The sequence below is a fragment of the Hemiscyllium ocellatum genome, chromosome 21 (genome assembly GCF_020745735.1).
Source record: "Hemiscyllium ocellatum isolate sHemOce1 chromosome 21, sHemOce1.pat.X.cur, whole genome shotgun sequence".
Classification (NCBI taxonomy): domain Eukaryota; kingdom Metazoa; phylum Chordata; class Chondrichthyes; order Orectolobiformes; family Hemiscylliidae; genus Hemiscyllium; species Hemiscyllium ocellatum.
Genome location: NC_083421.1, coordinates 59,253,353 through 59,274,917, shown reverse-complemented (window position 1 = coordinate 59,274,917; position 21,565 = coordinate 59,253,353). Strand labels below are relative to the sequence as shown.

Here is a 21,565-nt window from a genome sequence, read left to right as displayed (position 1 = left end):
AAAGATGCAGTTGTGGAGATTTCCACTTTGAATGTTTGATAAATGGCATAAATTACTCAAATTAGGTGCTGAGGGGCAGTTTCTGGCAGACGACTTCATGCCTCACTTTACTAGACTCCCAGTTAGATCAGTCATGTACATTAATTTGAAGACATAGGTCTTGACACAGAGGGTTGTGAATTGTTACAATGTTCTCCTCTCGGAGCTAAGTCATTGAAATAACGTAGGGAAAACATGGGGTTTGTGAGGACAGCAAGAAAATTTAATTCATTTGGGAAGCCAGCAATGATCTTTATGAATAACAAAATAAACTTGAGTAATAAAACCTGAAAGAACTATGGATGCTGTTAATCGGAAACAAAAACAGAAGTTGCTGGAAAAGCTCAGCAGGTCTGGCAAGATCTGCGCAAAGAAATCAGAGTTAACATTTCAGAATGAGTGACCCTTCCTCAGAACCAGGTGGAGACATGAGAAGTCATTGGCAGATAGGATCAAGGAAACCCCTAAAGCTCTCTTTTCGGTATATCAGGAATAAAAGAATGACGAAAGAAAGATTAGGGCCAATCAAGGATAGTAGTGGAAAGTTGTGTGTGGAGTCCGAGGAGATGGGGAAGCATGAAATGAATATTTTTTGTCAGTACTCACACTGGAAAAAGACAATGTTGTCAAGGAGAATATGGAGAAACAGTCTACTATACTAGACGGGATTGAGATTCCCGTCAAGGAGGAGGTGTCAGCAATTCTGGAAAGTGTGAAAATAGATAAGTAGCCTGGGCTGGATGGGATTTATCCTAGGATTCTCTGGGAGGTCAGGGAGGAGGCTGCAGAGCCTTAGTCTTTGATCTTTATGTCATCATTGTCTACAGGAATAGTGTCAGAAGACTGCAGAATAGCAAATGATGTCCCCTTGTTCAAGAAGGGGCACAGACACAACTCTTGTAATTATAGACCAGTGAGCCTTACTTGAGTTGTGGGGGTAAATGTTGGAAAAGGTTACAAGAGATAGGACTTATAGAGTCATAGAGATGTACAGCAGCGAAACAGACCCTTCAGTCCAACTCATCCATGCCAACCCAATCTAGTCCCAACTGCCAGAATTTGGCCCATAACCTTCCAAACCCCTCCTATTCATATACCCATCCAGATACCTTTTAAATGTTGCAATCATACTAGCCTCCACCACTTCCTCTGGCAGCTTATTCCATGTACACACCACCCTCTGCGTGAAAAAGTTGTCCCTTAGGTCTCTTTTATATCTTTATATCTTAACCTATGCCCTCTAGATGTGGATTCCCCCACCCCAGGGAAGAGACTTTGTCTATTTATCCTATCCATGCCCCTCATGATTTTATGGCCCTCTCGAAGGTCACCCCTCAGCCTCTGACACTCCAGGGAAAATAGCCCTAGCCTATTCAACCACTCCCTTTCGCTCAAATCCTCCAAACCTGGCAACATCCTTGTAAATCTTTTCTGGAAATAAGTTGATTATGGATAGTCAACACAGTTTTGTGAAGGCTAGGTTGTGGCTCACAAAGCTTAATGAGTTATTTGAGAAGGTGACCAAACAGGATGAGGGTAAAGCGGTTGATGTGGTGTATATGGATTTCAGTGAGGCATTTCCCACAGTAGGCTATTTCACAAAATACAGAGACATGGTTTGAGAGTGATTTAGTGGTTTGGATCAGATATTGGCAAGCTGAAAGATGACAGAGAGTGGTGGTTCCTGGGAAATGTTCATCCGAGAGTTCAGTTACTCGTGATGTACTGCAAAGATCTGTTTTAGGGCCACTGCTGTTTGTCATTTTTATAAATGACCTAGAATAGGGCATAGAAGGATGGGTTAATAAATTTGCAGATGGCACTGAGGTTGGTGGAGTTGTGGATAGTGCTGAAGGATGATGCGCAGGGACATAGATAAGCTGCAGAGCTGAGCTGAGAGGTGGCGAGTGGAGTTTAATGCAGAAAAATGTGAGGTAATTCACTTTGGAAGGACCAACAGGAATGCAGAGTACTGGGTTAATGGTAAGATTCTTGGTAGTGTGGATGAGCAGAGAGATCTCAGTGACCACGTACATAGATCCCTGAAAGTTGCCACCCAGGTTGATAGGGTTGGCATACAGTTTGTTAGAGGGATTGAGTTTTGGAACTATGAGGTCATTCTGCAGTTATACAAAACTCTGGTGTAGCCGCACTTGGAGTATTGCGTACAGTTCTAGTCACTATATTATAGGAAGGATGTGGAAGTTTTGGAAAGGGTGCACAGGAGGTTTACGAGGATGTTGCCTGATATGGAGGGAAGGTCTTATGAGGAAAGGTTGAGGGACTTGAGGCTGTTTTCGTAAGAGAGAAGGTTGAGAGGTGACTTAACTGAGATATACAAGATAATCAGAAGGTTAGATAGGAAGGACAGTGACAGCCTTTTACCTCAGATGGTGATGGCTAGCACAAGGGGACATAGCTTTACACAGAGGGATGATCGATATAGGACAGATGTCAGAGGTAGTTTCTTTACTTGGAGAGTAGTAGGGGTGTGGAATGCACTGCCTGCAACAGTAGTAGACCTGCCAACTTTAAGGGCATTTAAGTGGTAATTGGATAAACACATGGATGATAATAGAATAGTGTAGGTTAGCTGGGCTTCAGAGCAGTTCCACATGTCAGCGCAACATCTGGGGCTGAAGGTCCTGTACTGCAGTGCAATGTTCTATGTTCTAGAACTCAGATTTCTCTCCACAGGTGCTGCCAGACCTCCTGAGCTTTTCCAGCAATTCCTGTTCTTGTTTCCGGCTTGAGCAATTCCGAGTGCATTCCTGCTCCCATTTGTCACACTATTATGCAAAAGGAAGACAATGAAGAAAATATGTAAATGTGTTCTTAGTTTATCAGCAACTGAAAGAAGAAAGAGGATGGAAATCAACCCTTGGAGAAGAGAGAGGTGATGAGCTTCTTTCTTTGGGGGTGTGGGGACTGGAGTCCAATCTCACCCACCCCCAAATCTTAGTTTTGTTTAGATATTTCCCTCAAAATTTCAAACTCAGGTTTCAGTGCCCAAAAGGCTGTTTTTCTTCAAATATGCTGTTTAATCTAATTTAATTTGGTTGTTAATTTTTCCAAAGGGATATTAAGATGCTGATGGATTTTATGGTATGTGGCTCTGTTGAAATAAAACTATAAGGCATATCCTGGACTCTATCTGAAAGCAATTAGTTTAGATGTTGTACACTAGAACAACACCTAAATGCAGAGTTCCAGGGACAATAGGTGGAAGGTGGGACTGAATTACATCACTGTTTCACAGATCTGACCCAAATCTAATTGAATACTTCTATGCAGTAACATTTATTTTTCATCTCAGAATAGGATGTTACTATAACCATATCGTGTCAGCACTAAACAAAGTGCAAGAAAAATGAACTATATCTGAATTTTTCTGGAAAGAAAACACTTCCGTAGAATTGAATTTTACCCTTTCCCAAAAGCTGTCCTGAAATATTCAGTGACACACCAGTATCCAGCAAAACTGAACTTGAATTTAAGTATGATTTGAGTTGCCATCCTATAATAAATCACCCACTTCCTTTCTTACTGAGAACAGTGCCATTACAACTTGGGTACCACAATTTTAAACTGTATATCAAGGGTCATAGAAATGCAGGACTCTGACACACAGAAATTCACTTTCCACAAGTCGTTCTACAAACAGAGAGGCATTCATAGAACACTGCATAATACTCAAGTCAAGCCTGTCTTGTTTATAGTTGGAGCAATGAAAACAGTTGCAAAGTCAGCATTATCTGGTGTTACCAACGTGATGCACAGAAACATTATCACAAAATAATCCACCCTCTTCACATTGCTGAATTATAACAGAAAATATGCAAACCACGACATGCTACAAAAGCCTACGAACATAAAACAGATTAAATAGCAACAGGAGGAAGACTATCATAACCAAGGTCACAACTGATTATAAATAAGAACGAAAAGTGCTAGAGAAATTTAGCAGCATATTTGGAGACAGAAACAAAGCTAATCAGTCTGATACATTTTGCTTTTGTGCGGAAGAAGAGTTGTATTGGACTCAAAATGTTAACTGTTTCTTTCTCTACAGACGCTGCTAGACCTACTGAGTTGCTCTCTTATTTTTTTTAAATTTCAGATTTCCAGTATGCACAGTACCTGGCTTTTATTTTCAATTGATGCGTTCATTTGGGATTATGTACACATACAGTTACAGGACTGAGGAGTAGAATATAATTTGGTCAATGCAAAACTAATCCAGACAAGGAAGGAAAGCGAACAGGAAAAAGAGAGGACTTACGAAGTGCAGCAGATCATCAGAAAAAAAAATCTCAGGAGGAGAAGCCACTTTAAACCAGCCAAAAATAAGTAAATCATAAGATCCAAATAGTGTGCCAGTGAGGTCCACACAAAGGTAACCAATGTTTGCTGAGTAACATAATACTAAGACCTGATTTCTTAAATTCTATTGAGCTCTGTACAATGCCACACAAGCAAAGTATGTATCCTAAACCATAAATTATACCGACATCCCAACTGGATGTCCCAAACAAAAGAAACATACATTCATTTACATTAGAATTTCTCTAGAACTGAAGTAACTTTCTGGCATGTTAACACTTCTCTTGCAAGGTCAGCACATTTTCAGAACTGCTCAATGTTTCATGGCACAGGATCACAGATAAAAATGCTAAATGTAATAACGACTATGTACAAAAGTGATTATTTATCAAGGTAAACTGGGTCAAAAACTGTGGCATTGGAAAAGCACAGCAGGTCAGGCAGCATCTGAGGAGTACCCGAAAGATCCCAAGCCCATAAAACCAATCATTGGTGGAATGGCATCATTAAGTCATTCACAAATAATGTGAAGAAATATTGCAGTTTAGGGAAATGTGTTAATCAGAAATTAATTTGTTCACATTGATAACCAATCTTTCAAGCATTTGGCATGGCTTCTGGTAAGAGCAGTGGAAATTGTGAGGAGCATATCATAAGCAAGGTTGTGGGAGAAGACATTCACCAAGCATCTGTAATTCAGTAAGTAAGAGGGAGAGCTTGGACTCTCAATGGGCCAACTATGGATCTCAGTTGGTTGACACCTTCAAGACTCTCAGTTAAAGAACAAAGAAAATGTTGCATTTCTTTAGTTGCATCTGGATGAACATACAATAATCCATTTTTGTTTGATCTCCTAAAGGTTTTGGGCCTATGCAGTGGTTTATAAGAGCTTTTGGAATTAATGGCTGCCAGGAACAAAATAAGGAGAAAGTGAGTACTGCAGATGCTGGAGATCAGAGTTGAGAGTGTAGCGCTAGAAAAGCACAGCAAGCCAGGTAACATCTGAGGAACAGGAGCGTCGACCTTTCAGGTACTCCTCAGATGCTGCCTGACCTGCTGTGCTATTCCAATGCCACAGTTTTTGACCCAGGAACGTAATAATTTGGGCAATATGGAATTTTTGATTTGTTGATATGACTCAATAAACAAGATTTATGAGAAAATGTGTCAAAGTTCTGAACAGCTTCTCCCAGCTTTGCTGACACCAGAGAAATTTAACAATGTTTTGCCAAAGCATAGTTAAGAATAATTAAAATAACTCAATTACAACTTTAATAAATTGTGAATAAATTAAAATAAGCTGATTTGATGTTAAAAAAAGATTTCATTTGAATTTTAACAAAATATAATGACAGTGTTACACAGAAATATCTCCCAGTTTTCTGGTTTGCCAGAATTTCAAACCCAAAGCTCTGGAACTCCAAATGACTTCAAGGAGACACTGTGTTATAGACATACAAGGTTATGGTGATAAAACAGACAAGTAACTGATCAGTATCTTTGATGCCAGAACACTGCCTCCTGAACCAGAGGTCACAAAGCAGAATTTTCTTTCAAAAGGAACATGTAATACCCCAATCATGTTGTAAAATTGCAGCACTGAATGAAGTCATTTGGCCAATCATTCCTGCTTTGGGAGAGCTACCCAATTAATCGTTCCTTTCTCCCCCATACCTCTAAAACCTCCTTTCCCAGTAATGATCCAATTCACCTATTGAAACTGCTAGCAACCTTTTAGGGAGAGTATTCTGGAGTATGACAACTTGCTACACGAGAACATTCCTGATTTCCTCTCTGCTTCCTTTCCCAAATACCTTGAATCTGTGAACTGTTGACTAACCTCCCAAGCTGAAGACATGGTGTCTCTCTCTGTTATCTCTAACTCTAATGCTATATTCTGTACTCTGTTCGATTACCCTGTTGTAAGGTATGATTTACCTGGTTAGCATACAAAACAATATTTTCCATTGTATCCTGGCACATGAGACAATAATAAACCAAATTTAAAAAAATCCATAAAATTTATTAAATCTTATCTTAACCATTCCTGCTGTAAGAGAACAGCCCCAGTTTCACATGCCTCTTCAATAGTCAGATGCGCTTAATGTCTTCAAAGGAGATTTCAGAGTTCTAAATTATACATGACTGGGAGCATCTACAATCCAGGATTGAGAGGAAGAAACCAGAACTTTTGCATTGGGATTTCAGTCAGTAATTTCTTCTCAAACACCTGTGCTGACATTCAGAGATATGAAAGTGTTTAAGCTATTCCAACTTCTTGGTGAAACAACTTGTCAAAACTTGCTGGCTAGGTTTTCCACAAGGCAGTATAAGTCAGACAGACAAGGAGCAAGAAGGTAGAAACCACAAAAACAAATTCCAGTGAGTCAATGTCTTTGGGCAAGAGAAGTGGGGACACAAATCTTCCTGGAATTCAATTTCTGACAGCATCAGGTTCAATATAGAGCAAGTGAAGGAAAAGAAATACTTTCTTCGTAGTGCAATCATTAGTCTTCTGTCACAGTCTGTGATTCCAATATGCACGCCCACAAACACACAACAAGGCAACATTACTTACCGGTTACGAGGTGAACATCCTCTTTCCCAGCTTGTTATCTCAGCTTCAAACGAGACTGCTCCATTCATCGCCATCCCATTTGCATGTGCTGCAAAGAAATCAAAACCAATTAGTTAGGAACTTGGTTCAGGTTAAGAACAAAATATTTGTTGATAAGGTCGTGTCAGCCAATAAATAGGCATGAGTGGCACAATTCACATACGTCAGAGAAAGCAAAGTTTATTAACAAAGAAAAAAGTAACTCAGAACTACAACAACAGAACATATGGCAAAACCACAGCGTTCCCTTCTAATAAAAGCAGGGTTAATTCTCTAGGAAAATGCAGTAAGGGGTGAATAATTAATGCCGGCCAATGTTTTGGATGAAACCAATCCCACACACAGGAAACAACACTGTCTCCAGATTTTATAACTTGAAGAGAAACCGCAGCAAATTATTCAAGAACATTTATTCTCTTATCAGGAGGCTATGCAAACACTGTGCTTAATGTACAAGTGCCAGATTGAGAGAATCATGCAACTTATTCTGGCACATAAACAATTTACTACTGCACAGATTCGACAATCTCATCCAGTCAGGAAATACATTCAAAGTAACATGTGGTTCTAAATTCTGTGTGGTGTCAACTTCACAGCTTCCCCATCCAAAAGGAAATAATATCAGCAATGTTTTCTGGAGGGCACTGCCCACTAAAAACTTTTGACCCGCTTCAATGGAACTAAAATAAAATAGTTTTATTCCAGAGGAAAGCTAACATTTTGCTGTTTCCCAATAGTCCTTGTGGAACCAAAGAGCACAAAAGGCGTCCATTCAGATCAGAGTGCCTGTGCTGGCTATGAGATGGAGTTATCAAAACTAGTTCTCCTACCCAGGTCTTTCCCCATAACCCTGAAATTTTATCCCTCTTAAGTAAGGAACCAATTCATTTCTGTAAGTTTACCATGAATCTGTTTCAACTGCACTTTCAGACATTTAGTCCGAATCAAACTGCTGCCATTAGAAAAAAAGTTTCTTGCCCATTTCACCTCTGGCTCTTTTTGTAGCTGATCACAAGGTACAGGAAGTCTTCCAAATTTGAAAAGCCAGAAATTGAGAATCTCTCAGCTTCCTTTCGATAACATGAGCAGAAATCCTTATTTTGGACTTATGATGGTTTTATTTTCTTTCCCTGAATCAACCTGTTCTGAGATATGAAAATACAACCATAGACCAGGTGGGACTTGAAAATTAAAGACCAGTAGATGCTGGAAGTCAAGATCCAAAACAAAACTTGCTATAAAAACTAGCAATTTTAGCACCATCTGTAAACCTTATACATTAACTCTACTTTCTCTCCTCAGATGCCTGCAGAGATTTTCCAGCAATGTTTATTTTTGTTCCAGGTGGGAATTGAACCCAGGTCTCCAGCGTCAGACATAGGAACACTATCAATGTGCAAAAGAATATATTCTACTTGGGTTCACAGGATCACCAAGCACTTCTTTAAACAGATCTCAATGGCCCTATTGTCTGAAGTGTGCTTTTGCCGGCTTGATATCTAGGTACATTGTTATGTAAGTCACCTCATCTGCAATAAGTGATTCTAAACTTATAACTCCATCACACACCATTCTCAACTAATACAGTCATATAAACCTTGATTATCCAAATGAGACAGGCAGGGAGTATTTTAGAGTCATAGAGATGTACAGCATGGAAACAGACCCTTCGGTCCAACCCTTCCATGCTGACCAGATATCCCAACCCAATCTAATCCCACCTGCCAGCACCCGGCCCATATCCCTCCAAACCCTTCCTATTCATATACCCATCCAAATGCCTCTTTGTTCAGATATCCGATTGTTTGAACAACTGATCTGTTCATAAACAAAGGAAGCATTTATGGGACCTTCAGATCTTGTTCGGATAATCTGAAATTCGGATAACCGAGGTTGTTATGTATATTAGTATGCAGTTCACAGTGCATGCAATATTATCAGCACTGTGAGCCTTAAATTGCCGATTGCCAACATAATCCTTCACACAATAAGGATTATTTAGCAGATATTGTCCATTGCTAAATCACATCTAATGTTGCAGACCATATGTTGCAAAGTTTAGTGGATCATACCAAACAGCAAATCTCTTCACTGCTGACCTTACCCAACAAACCAATGCTTTCAAACATCTCAACACAGCATGCAGCATGAGATGGGATTCTACAGTAGGATAATTTAACAAATGTTCCCTGGAACAGGCTAAGAATTACACCAAAAACTGATCTTGGATTGTTAGTCAGGTTTGCAACACTTAAGTGCAACATTCTTCTGTTCGCACAACTGAACACACAGTTTCCAGCGTGCTGCTGCCAGAAAAAAATTATCGATAATGTTGCCAGCACGAACTGGAAGCTGCATACGTTACTACATGGGGCCTTGTTGTTTGCAAACAGATAGAACATACTCTGCACCTGTTTCAACTCAAAAAGTGTGACAGCCATTTTCTGGCTCCTTTCTCAAATCAATCCCTTTTCCAATCAAACTCAACTTGCCTGACTGAAAATATAAACAAAACTGGGCAGTTAACTATTATCAAATGGTACATTCGCTATGGCAGTATCTCTCCCAAAGTCCACTTGCTAACCAATCATATAGTATACATATTGTTTTCTCTTTACATTGGTATTCTTGCAAATTGCTCTGACAAAAGGCTTTAATGTGATGCACCTTTGTTTCATGCTGCCAAATATTAAATCTAATTATTTGGGATTTATGAGTTTCTTGATTTTTCACTCACATGTATCTTATATTTCATCTCCACAAAATTATAAATTACTTTCAGGTGAATGCAGAACCTTCTCAGCCAAAGACATGGATCAGCAAAATAAAGTTTGTTTGGGCACACAATTATTACATCACTTCCCTTTCATCAAAGAACAGGACAGTGCTGGGACAATGTCATCGATGCAAATGGAATTTGAAGGCACTTACTTAAAATAATCCAGCAATGATGACTTTTCATAAGTTTGTAACAGCTTCCTGGTTGGTTAAACACAGACAGATTGCTAACTTGGCCAAAAGCAAAGGATGCTGGATAAACTGGCAAAGTGAAACTCTTAAATCAGAAAACCCACACACCAGACACAGTACAAACACAGCAGCCAGGTTTTAATGACATGAGCATAATGCAAAAGGCAACAGTTATTCTGGACAGACACCCTAACAACTTCTTCACTCAACAAAGGAGGGCCCAGGCAGAAAGGCACGAGTCCTGCTACACAAAGAAACTAACATCAGCACCCCATCTAATTGGTATACTTAATAGTTTGAAACAAGAGTCTATCTCCCTGACTAGCCAGAATTAAACAAAGTTCCAGAAAACCATCTAAAACGTATAAAAACATGGATTCACCTGCAGACCTCTCTCTTGGAACTGCTCTCGGGAATCTGGGGAACTGTCTGAGGCCTTCTGAGGAGACCAGCATGTTTACTGGCAGATACCAGCTGACAATCCAGGGACAGAAAGAAAGCAGCTTCGCAGACCCAGAGACAGAGCAGCAGAGTGTAAATTTACAAGAGACTTGGGAAGTATTGTAACCTTAAAGGGCTAAATAGGATTAGGAATAGTATATTTAGTATTAAATTTTATTGTAATTTTGCTCTGAATAAACAGGGACTGCTTCACTTTGGAACTGTTTTGTGTACGTATTGATTTGACCACTTTGGTACTGTGGGACACTTGGGCAAAATTATTCATAACATTCTGATCGGAGTTGAGTGCAATTCATTTAAAGAGGAACCAAACCAGTTTTAATTGACCACGAAGTACTTTTGGACATCATTAAAAGGTGCTAAGGACTACAAATCTATTTCCATTTCTAATTGACTGAAGGAAACCAATGAATAACCAATCATGTGTTTCTTGACCTAGAATTAAGGGCCAAAACAAGCCAGAACAGCAAGCTCAAAACAAAAGTGAATATGAAATAACATGGCTCATTGCCCAATATAGGGGATTAATTACATTCAAAGGCGATTATATTGATGGAATAAATGCTGGCAGATGGATTTCAACATGAATGAACAGAAAGTAATACTTTCAAAAAACATGGCAAATATGAAATTGCTGCCCATTGATAATTAAAATGCTTTTGGTCTGAATTAGTTCATTCACTGTTCATGATTTGAGTGGCATAGTACATGCAGATTCTTCAGGCAAAACTAAGAAAGGATGGGGATGAGTGTGCAAATGTGAAGTCATTTTAAAGCTTAGTAAACATTCTGTCCATACTTTACTATTTTCTTTGTAATGCTCATCGCTGCATTTGGAAGGAAGCTCGATAAATTAAAAAGGAGAAAATTAAATGGAAAGTTTGGGCTGATTGGATTAGGTGAAGAAAGACTAGAGACAGTTGATGTAATTAAAATCAAGTCAAATGCTTGAAATTGAAATAAACTTTTCAGTTTTTAGATACAATTGAGGCTCTCAAGTTATGCAATCAAAACACTAACAGGCCTTTGACGAAACTGGATTAATTTCTGTGGCCACTATCGTATAATGAAGTAATAACTAAACTGAGTCTATATTCCACAGAACTTTCAAGAACTGTGTGATCCAATTGAAACATCACAATATTATTAAATGGATTTGACAGGGTAGATGCTGAGAAGGTGTTTCACCCGGGTAGGTTCAAAGGCTCAAATTACCTATTTCTACTCCTAGTTTATTTCAACTTTAATGAGTCATAAGAACATAAAGTCCCTCTTTTTGGTCCCTGGTGCTCAGAACGGAGGAACATCCATGCTAAGGAACATGGTGTTCATAGAAGGTAACATTTCTGCCACACTGCTCCATACAGGAACCATGGACTACTGCATCCTGCACCAGTCACCCTTTCTTCCTCTTTGACCAAGACTGCTAACTTATTTTGCACCAGAACTAATGAATAATAGAGATTCATTTCTACTGACAAACATTTATGTTTACAATTCTTTTTGCCAGCAAATGTAAAGTGAGGACCCAAATATAAAAGGTGTCTGCTCGCTCAGTAGGTCAATGAAACACATCCTTAATTTATTTGACCACAGTCAGCTTAATAATTTTATGATGTTTCAATTGGATCATCTCATTCCTGAACATTCTCGTGACTATGGACTCAGTTTATTTATCACCCCATACAATAGTTGACACAGCCCAGAAATTAGTCCAGTTTATTCAGAGGCTTGTTGTCAATGTTTTGATTGCACAACCCAAGAGCCTCCATTGTGTCTAAAAACTGAAAAGTTTATTCCAATTTGAGCATTTGACTTGACTTTAATTATACCAGCCTTCTCCAATCCCTCTTCACCTGATCCCTTCAGCCCAAACTTTCCATTTTGTTTTATCCTTTTGAGTTTAACTTCCCTCCAAATGCATCTATGAGCATTATAAAGGAAACTGGAAAATATGGACAGATGGTTGCACTCTTTTTTCAGACATTGTGAATTACACATGTATCATTTCAACAGTTGTTCCAGTTGCAACACACATTGGCTGTCGACATATCATTGTAAAGTGTTAACTTGACATGGGTCAGTTTTTGTCCAATGTGTGCAGGAGGGTTTCCTGACACAGTATGTAGAGAGGCTAACATGGGGCTGGGTCACATTAGATTTGGTACTGGGTAATGAACCCTGCCAAGTGTTAGATTGAGCACTTTGATGATAGTGACCACAATTCGGTTATGTTGACTTTAGTGGTGGCAAGGGATAAGTATATACCACAGGGCAAGAGTTAAAGCTGAGGGAAAGGCAATTACAATGCTATGAGGCGAGATTTAGGATGCAGAGGATGGGGAAGGAAACTGCAGGGGACGGGCACAGTTGAAATGTGGAGCTTATTCAAGGACCAGGCAGGGAAGAAGTTGTCAAGGATGGGAACTGTGGTTTACTAAGAAAGTTGAATCTCTTGTCAAGAGGAAGAAGGCGGCTAATGTTAGGATGAGTTGTGATGGCTCAGTTAGGGCCCTTGGGAGTTCCAAGCTAGCCCAGAAAGACCTAAACAGAAAGCTAAGAAGAGCCAAGAGTGGACATGAGAAGTCATTGGTGGATAGGATCAAGGAAAACTATAGCTATATCAGTAATGAAAGAATAATGAGAGTATGAGTAGGGCCAGTCAAGCATAGCAGTGGAAAGTTGTGCATGGAGTCAGAGGAGATAGGGGAAGCATGATATTAATACTTTTCATCAATATTAATACTTTTCATCAGTATTCAGACTAAAAAAAGTCAATGTGGTCGAGGAGAACACTAAGATACAGGCTATGAGACTAGATGGGATTGAAGTGCATAAGGAGGAGGTGTTAGCAATACTGGAAAGTGTAAAAATAGATAAGTCTCCTGGGCCAGATGGGATTTATCCTACAATTCTCTGGGAAGCAGGGAGGTTTGGCTTTGATCTTTATGTCATCATTGTCTACAGGAATAGTGCCAGAAGACTGGAGGATAGCAAATGTTGTCTCCTTGTTCAAGAAAGGGAATAGAGAAAACCCTGGAAATTATACACTTACTTTGGCTGTGGGTAAAGTGTTTGAAAAGGTTATAAGAGATAGGATTTATAATGAACTAGAGAGGAATAAGTTGATTCGGGATAGTCAACATGGTTTTGTGAAGGATAGGTCGTGCGTCACAAACCTCACTGAGTTCTTTGAAAAGGTGACCAAACAGGTGGATGAAGGCAAAGCTGTTGATGTGCTGTAGATTTCAGTAAAGCGTTTGAAAAGGTTCCCCATGGTAGGCTATTGCACAAAATACAGAGGCATGGGATTGAGGGTGACTTAGCAGTTTGGATCAGAAATTGGCTAGCTGAAAGAAGACAGAAGGTGGTGGTTGATGGGAAATATTCATCCTGGAGTTCAGGTACTAGTGGGGTACCGCAAAGATCTGTTTTAGGCTCACTGTTGTTTGTCATTTATACAAACGACCTGGATGAGGGCATAGAAGGATGCATTAGTAAATTTGCAGATGACACGAAGGTCGGTGGTGTTGTGGTGAATGACAAAGAATGTTGTAGGTTATAGAGAGACACTGATAAGCTTCAGAGGTAGGCTGAGAGGTGGCAAATGGAGGTTAATGCAGAAAAGTGGGAGGTGATTCATTAGATTACTTACAATGTGGAAACAGGCCCTTTGGCCCAACAAGTCCACACCAACCCTCCGAAGATCAACCCACCCAGTCCCATTCCCCTACATTTACCCCTTCACCTAACACTACGGACAATTTAGCATGGCCAATTCACCTAACCTGCACATCATTAGACTGTGGGAGGAAACCGGAGCACCCGGAGGAAACCCATGCAGACACGGGGAGAATGCGCAAACTCCACATAGACAGTTGCCCAAGGTGGGATTTGAACCTGGGTCTCTGGTGCTGTGAGACAGCAGTGCTAACCATTGTGCCACCATGCCCCCAAATTCACTTTGGAAGGAGTAACAGGAATGCAGAGTACTCGGCTAATGGTAAGGTTCTTCGCAGTGCAGGTAAGCAGAGAGATCTCAGTATCTAGGTACATAGCTCCTTGAAAGTTGCCACCCAGATTGATAGGATTGTTAGGAAGACATAAGGTGTGTTAGCTTTTACTGGTAGAGGGATTGAGTTAGAAAACATGAGACCATGCTGGCAGCTGTATAAAACTCTAGTGTGGCCATATTTGAAGTGTTGCATACAGTTTTGGCCACTGCATCATAGGAAGGAATTGGAGGTTTTGGAAAGGGTTCCAAGGAGATTTACTAGGATATTGCCTGGTATGGAGGGAAGGCCTTACGAGTAAAGGCTAAGGGACTTAAGGCTGTTTTTGTTAGAGAGAGAAGGTTGAGAGGCAACTTAATTGAGACATCAGATAATCAGAGGATTAGACAGGTTGGATGGACAGTGAGAGCCTTTTTCCTTGGATGGCGATAGCTAGCACGAAAGGACATAGCTTTAAATTGAGGGGTGATAGATATAGGACAAATGTAGTTTCTTTACTCAGAGTAGTAGGGGCAACGGCCTGCCTGCAACAGTGGTAGACTTGCCAACTGTAAGAGCATTTAAATGGTCCTTGGATAGGCATATGGACAAGAATGAAACAGTGTAGGTTAGATGGGCTTCAGATTGGTTTCACAGGTCGGCACAATATTGAGGGCTGAAGGGCACGTACTGCACTTAATGCTCTATGCTCTATAGTCTTAGTTCAGTAACAGTGCTCTTACCTCTGTATCAGAAAATTGTAAATTCAAGTCCCATTCCAGGAACGTGGGCACACAATCCAAGGTGACACTTCAGTGTCGTACTGAGGGAGAGCGACACGTTCATCTGGGTAACATGTCAAATAGAGGCCCAAAAACTTTTTTGGTAAAACACTCATTCTGCTTTTCATAATTTTAGAATTAGAATTAGAAACCCGACAGTGTGGAAACAGACCATTTGGCCCAACAAGTCCACACTGACCGTTCAAAGAGTAACCCACCCAGACCCATTCCCCTACCCTATATTTACCCCTGACTAATGACCTACACTATGGTCAATTTAGCATGGCCAATTCACCAAACCTGCATATCTTTGGATTGTGGGTGGAAACCGGAGCAGGCGGAGGAAACCCAGACAGATACGGGAAGAATGTCTGTGTGGAGTTTGCACAGCCGCCTGAGGCTGGAATCGAACCCGGTTCCTTGGCAATGTGAGGCAGAGGTGCTATGAGCTGCTATGCCACTCATCATTCTATTGACAAGTACAAAAACAAGTGAAAGTTCACTTGCACAAAACATGCAAATGAGCACTGAGACCACATGCCAGAGTTTATTATGCACTTATTATCGAGTAGTCAGAAATGCAATTGGACACACATGGCAATTAATGCAAAGCATTGGACAGCATTGATCTGGGTGTGGGTTTAAAGCCCCAGCTGCTCCAGAGTGGTGTCATAAAACGGCTGGACAACACTGATTAAAAATAACAACACTAATTCAGGTTGACACTTGAGCACCTGGCAGCCAGAAGTGCCATCTTTCCCAGGTAAAAGATCCCGTGACACCAACAAAAGCAAGGGAGTTCTCACAGTTTGCCAATTCACACTTATCTACTAAACATAATTAAAAAAGATAAACTGCTCATTTAACACCTTGTTCTTTGGGTGACTTTGCTGCCTGCAAGTTGATTGTTTAGCTTATCTACATAAAATTCTGATCTTGCTCCTTATACACAAGAAATCCTTGGAGAGGTGAACATTTTTGATTGCTGCTTACTGTGCAGAATTCCAACATGAAATGCTTAAATGCTCATCACTAGACTGTGACTTCCTGCTTTCACAGGGTGTCACCAATACATCCTCACTTTCTGCAAAGAATGCATAGCACTAAATCCATCATGAAAATTGCTGCTGCTGGGTAAAAGAAAAAGATACATTAGACCACAATGAGTCATTTAGAGATAGATTTATCTTCCTCCTCCCACTTATACACCACAGGCATAAGGGCATTTGCAGTCACATTTAGACAACAATTCTTAATTACAATCTTCACCCTGCAAAATTGCTAAGGGAGCAATTTAAATCGAAGTAAACTAAAATCTAAAGAGCCCAAGTTTATTTGCATTGTAATTAAATAAAATACACCACTGAGCCACAGAAGGAGATAGGGGGTCAGATGGCCTCAACACGTGCTTGGGAAGGTTTAAAGAGTATATTAAAAAAAAGGGAAAGATTAAACCACGAACAGATGCTGTTCATCACTGAATAGAAGAACTAAAGTTACCAGCAGGATAGTGGTCATGTCGATAATTTTGGGTGAGCAGGCCTGATTCAAGGCCTAGCTGCCCTAGATTTGGTGTTGGACTGGGATGTACAAAGATAAAAACCACACAACACCAGGTTATTGTCCAACAGGTTTATTTGGAAGCACTAGCTTTTGGAGCGCTGCTACTTCATCAGGTGGGTTGTGGGCCACAAACACCTGATGAAGGAGCAGCGCTTCGAAAGCTTGTGCTTCCAAATAAACCTGTTGGACTATAACCTGGTGTTGTGAGATTTTTAACTTGCTGCCCTACATGCACCATAACATATCTGATTAGATTGATTAAAAAATAATAAAGTTACTAGTGGGGCCTCTCTTGTGATGGAGCAGTAGTGTATCTCCCCCTGGATCAGGAGGCCCAGGTTTAGGTCCCACCTGCCCCAGAGGCTTGGAGGAGCATCCCTGAACAGGTTGAATAGAAAATATCTGTAAGTTATCACTCTGGGAAAAGAAAGTAATAGAGGTGTTACCACCACATCCTTACTGTCTACAAAGAGCGCACAGCACTAAAACCATCATGAATATAGCTGCTGCAGGGGAAAACAAAAGGTACATTAAACCATAAAGGAGTTAAGAATTCCTTTAGGAACTGTTTCTGAGGAAGTCAGGTGGTTACCTAAGGGACAGTGACAACCATAAGTGTGAAGTGAGTTTTTTTTTGTTGTGTTAAAAAGTAAAAGCAAGACCATGTTTGGCTTTTTTTAATGCACAACTTGCCGACATGAATTGTGCTTAGTCGATATTTTATTCTTAGTTTGCTGATTACAGCCAAACATAAAATTTTGTCATGCCGTCTTTTCGGCTATTTATTCAAAGTGCTAGATTTTAAAAATATAACCAGTCTCTAAGAAGACTGCCTCACAATTGCTGATGAGAATGTGGAGGTCTGTCATAACCTGATGTTATAGCACAGAGCCATACAAACATAAGAGAGGAAATGTGATAATCCCACAAAAAGGGGGAATATTGTTGTTATCAAGATTGAGCAGCAATATTCTCTCTTGGCTGCACAGCTATGCAGAAGCAGGAAAGATTAGGAGAAACGTAGTTGAGCAGGAGGGATAAGACATTATGGTACGTACATTGGTACAGACCAGTAAAGAACAATAGTTAATTGCTATTAACTGTGTCTAGTTGCGTGCATGATGTGGAGGCCCTGGTGTTGAACTGGAGTGACCAAATTCAGAAGTCACAACACCAGGTTATAGTCCAACAGGTTACTTGAAAATACAAGCTATCATAGTGCTGCTCCTTCATCAGGCGGAGGGTATTGATCGGAGTTTTGAACGCATGCAAAGTCTCCTTCCAACTCCATTTGGATTCAGCCTCCTACCCCTCAATCTTGGTGGTCTGCATCACCCTTAACAGGCTTTGCACATCCTTGATCAAGTGGGGAACATGGGTGTTATTACTGGTGTAAAAAAAAAGGTGATTTGGTGACAGGAAAAAAATGCTCAGTTATATCTACGAACACTTCTGGATATTTAAAAAAAGGCAGAAAAAATACATATGAGAAAATTCTCACTAAAAATGATGGTTGGGTATATGCGCAGAAAGTTACACTCTAAATAAATTTAAAACTGTGTGAAGATGGTCAACAGAATCCTTCTTCACCACAGGCTTTCTGAATTTGAACAATATTCCATTCAGCCCTTCAAGCCTTTTAGTTCACAGCACGGTGGCTCAGTGGTTAACACTACTGCCTCACAGCGCCAAGGACCCAGGTTTGATTTCATCCTTGGGTGACTATGTGCAAACTCCACACATATTCTCCCCTTGTCTGCATAGGTTTCCTCCAGGTGCCCAATGGCATCCCACAGTCCAACAATGTGCAGGTTAGGTGGATTGGCCATGCTAAATTGCCCAGTGTCCAGGGATATATCGGCCAGATGAGTCAGCCATGGGAAATGCAGAGTGACAGAGATGGAGTGGGTCTGAATGGAATGCTCTTCAGAGAGACGGTGTGGTCTTGATAAGCCAAATGGCTGACTGCCACACTGTAGGGATTCTATTAGTCATTGATGATTTGTATCCCAACTCTATTCATCAACTTTGGTTTCCTAACCTTTAATATCCAACTGTATTAAAATCCAGCCTTCTTATTTACGAAACTCATATTACCCTTCCCCCAACCTCAGATTTCCAGATTTTCAGTACACTTTGTGTGAAGTACTCCCCAACAATGAATTTCTTCACTCTTGAAAGTATTACTTAAAAGAAATGCTGTTCTGATTTTTCAGCTTGTATTTCTCAGGACACATGCAAGAGTATCACATTTTAAAATGGTCAATTATTTATGCTTTATCAGAAATAGAGGGCTAATTGGTTAACCTGGGGTCTCCCTGATCCTCCATTGCAAAGCTTCAGTTTAAAAACTTTAAAAAGGCATGTCCTAGAGTCATAGAAATGGACAGCACAAAACAGCCCTTCAGTCCAACTCATGCATGCTGACCAGATATCCTCAATAAATCCTGTTCTATTTGCCAGCATTTGGCCCATATCCCTCTAAACCTTTCCGATTCATGTACCCATTCAGATGCCTTTTAAATGTTGTAATTGTACCAGCCTCCACCACTTCCTCTGGCAGCTCATTCCATACACGTACCACCCTATGTGTGAAAAAGTTGCCCCTTAGATCTGTTTTAAATCCTTCCCGTCTCACTTCAAACTTATGACCTCTAGTTTTGGACTCCCCCACCCTAAGGAAAAGACCTTTGCTATTCACCCTATCCACGCCCTTCATGATTTTAACAACTCCCTATAAAATCACCCCTTAGCCTCCGATACTCCAGGGAAAATAGCCCAGCATATACAGCCTCTCCCTATAGCTCAAACCTGGCAACATCCTTGTAAATTTTGTTTGAACCCTTTCAAGTTTCATAACATCTTGGTTGAGATATGCTTCATGGTTTGCAACAATCCAGTCTTTTATAAACTGAATTCAAATTTCATTATCTGCCACAGTGGGATTTAAATCCATGTCCCCAGAACATCAGCTCAATTTCTTGATTACCAATCTAGTGACATGACCACACTAACACATCTGCATACTGCTTGCCTGGAATATAACATTGGATAAATTGCCTCGAAATATTTGGGACAGCTGAAGCAACTGTCTTTGGTTTGCATCTCCAAATTTCATTCTCAGGTCAACACCTCCATTCAAACATCAACTCATCTCTCCTGACATTTCCTTTTGCAGTTGGACATGAAAGTTTTTTTCTTTATTTCAGCTAATTCTTGGAACATTTTGTTGTCAAAAATGTGCACAACAAATGTATGTTGCCATGGTTCTTAGAGAAAAATGCAAGTTTACGGGGGGAAAGAGGCTCTTGAAAACAGCGTCTCTCTAGTATTTTAAGTCTGCATTTCAAATTTCCAGCATCCATGGTATTTGCTTTCATTCCTTTTGATATTACCAAATGGAGCCAGTACAGTCATGATGGACTGAACGGCTTACCTCTGTGCCATGATTCTACAACTTATTTACCAAACTTGCCAAGTATACTTTGTTCAACTTTTACATTCATATAGAACTAGTCTAGACACAGGAAAACTCCAACTTTAACCTTTTATGTACAATCCTGGAAAGCAAGCATCAGATTATCAGACCGGATTTTCACCAACTGGCCATCCACATTTCTGAACAAAGGCCCCTGGCAAATAATGAAGAGCCGGATGAAATTATGCTGTTTTTTTCTGCTCCTTGAACTCCCAGACACTCAGAAACCCATGCCCTTCCCTTTGGTCAAGCTCCGCTAACTAATTTCCTCATGACAAATGGATCATTGGCCTTTACTTTGAAGAGAATGGAATATAAACGTAGGAAGATTTTGACAAAACTATACAAAGCACTTGTCAGATGACAGCGGGAATGCTAGAATTCTGGGTCCCTTGTCGAAGGAAATATAAAGTTGGATTATAGGTGCTCCAGCAAAGAATCACTTGGCTGATAAGAAGTACGGAGGAACCATTTTATGAGAAGCAGTTAAGTAGGTTGGACCTGTAATCACAGTAACTTAGAAGAATAAGGTGACTTTATTGAAACATACAAGATTTGGAGATGTCGGTGTTGGACTGGGATGTACAAAGTTAAAAATCACGCAACACCAGGTGAGAGTCCAACAGGTTTATTTGGAAGCACTATCTTTCAGAGTACTACTCCTTCATCAGGTGGTTGTGGAGTATAAGATCGTAGAACACAAAATTTATTGCAAAGGTTTACAGTGTGATATAATTGAAATTGACCTGGATTGGTTGTTAAGTCTCTCATCTTTTAGGATGGGCAGGTTGGCTTCAGTTCATTCATATGTAAATTCCAGAATTTTCTTAAAAGTTACATTCTCAAGTGAACTTTAATAATAGGTGCAATGTTGGCCCAGATAATGCATTGAAGGTGTGAGATGCCCTGTGTGAGGCTGTCTGTGCCCCCATGTTCAGACTGATTCTAATCTAAAAAAGGGGATTTACAGAATCTTACATGGATTCATGCAGTTTTTGACCAAAATAAAATGTAATATTGTAAGTACAAATTCACCCCACAAACTTATTTGCATGTGTGTGCGCACAGGATGTGTATGAGCTTCTGCAAGACATTGTGCGTATGTGTGTGAGTGAGAATGCATGGGGGTATAAGTCTGTGAAAAGGTGTGTGTGTGTGTGCATGAGAGTGTGGGAGTGTATGCGTAAGCATATGAGACAGTGCTTGTGTATGAGAGGGGGTCTGCGTGGTTTAGGGGTCTGTAAGAGTGTGCGTGCGTACCTGCATCTGCGTGTGTAGTGCAGTGGGGTCACCTGTAGTGTGACATGAACCCAAGGTCCTGGTTGAGGCCATCCCCATG

General features: G+C 40.3%; 1 protein-coding gene across 1 annotated transcript in view; it reads right to left on the bottom strand.

Annotated features, from left to right (window-relative positions):
- Nucleotides 1-21,565, bottom strand: part of gpsm1b (G protein signaling modulator 1b) — a 257,312-nt gene that overhangs the window by 229,608 nt on the left and 6,139 nt on the right. Inside the window, exon 2 of the mRNA XM_060841548.1 lies at nt 6,941-7,028. Coding sequence (XP_060697531.1) covers nt 6,941-7,028 — 88 coding nt within the window. The remainder of the gene's footprint in view (nt 1-6,940; nt 7,029-21,565) is intronic.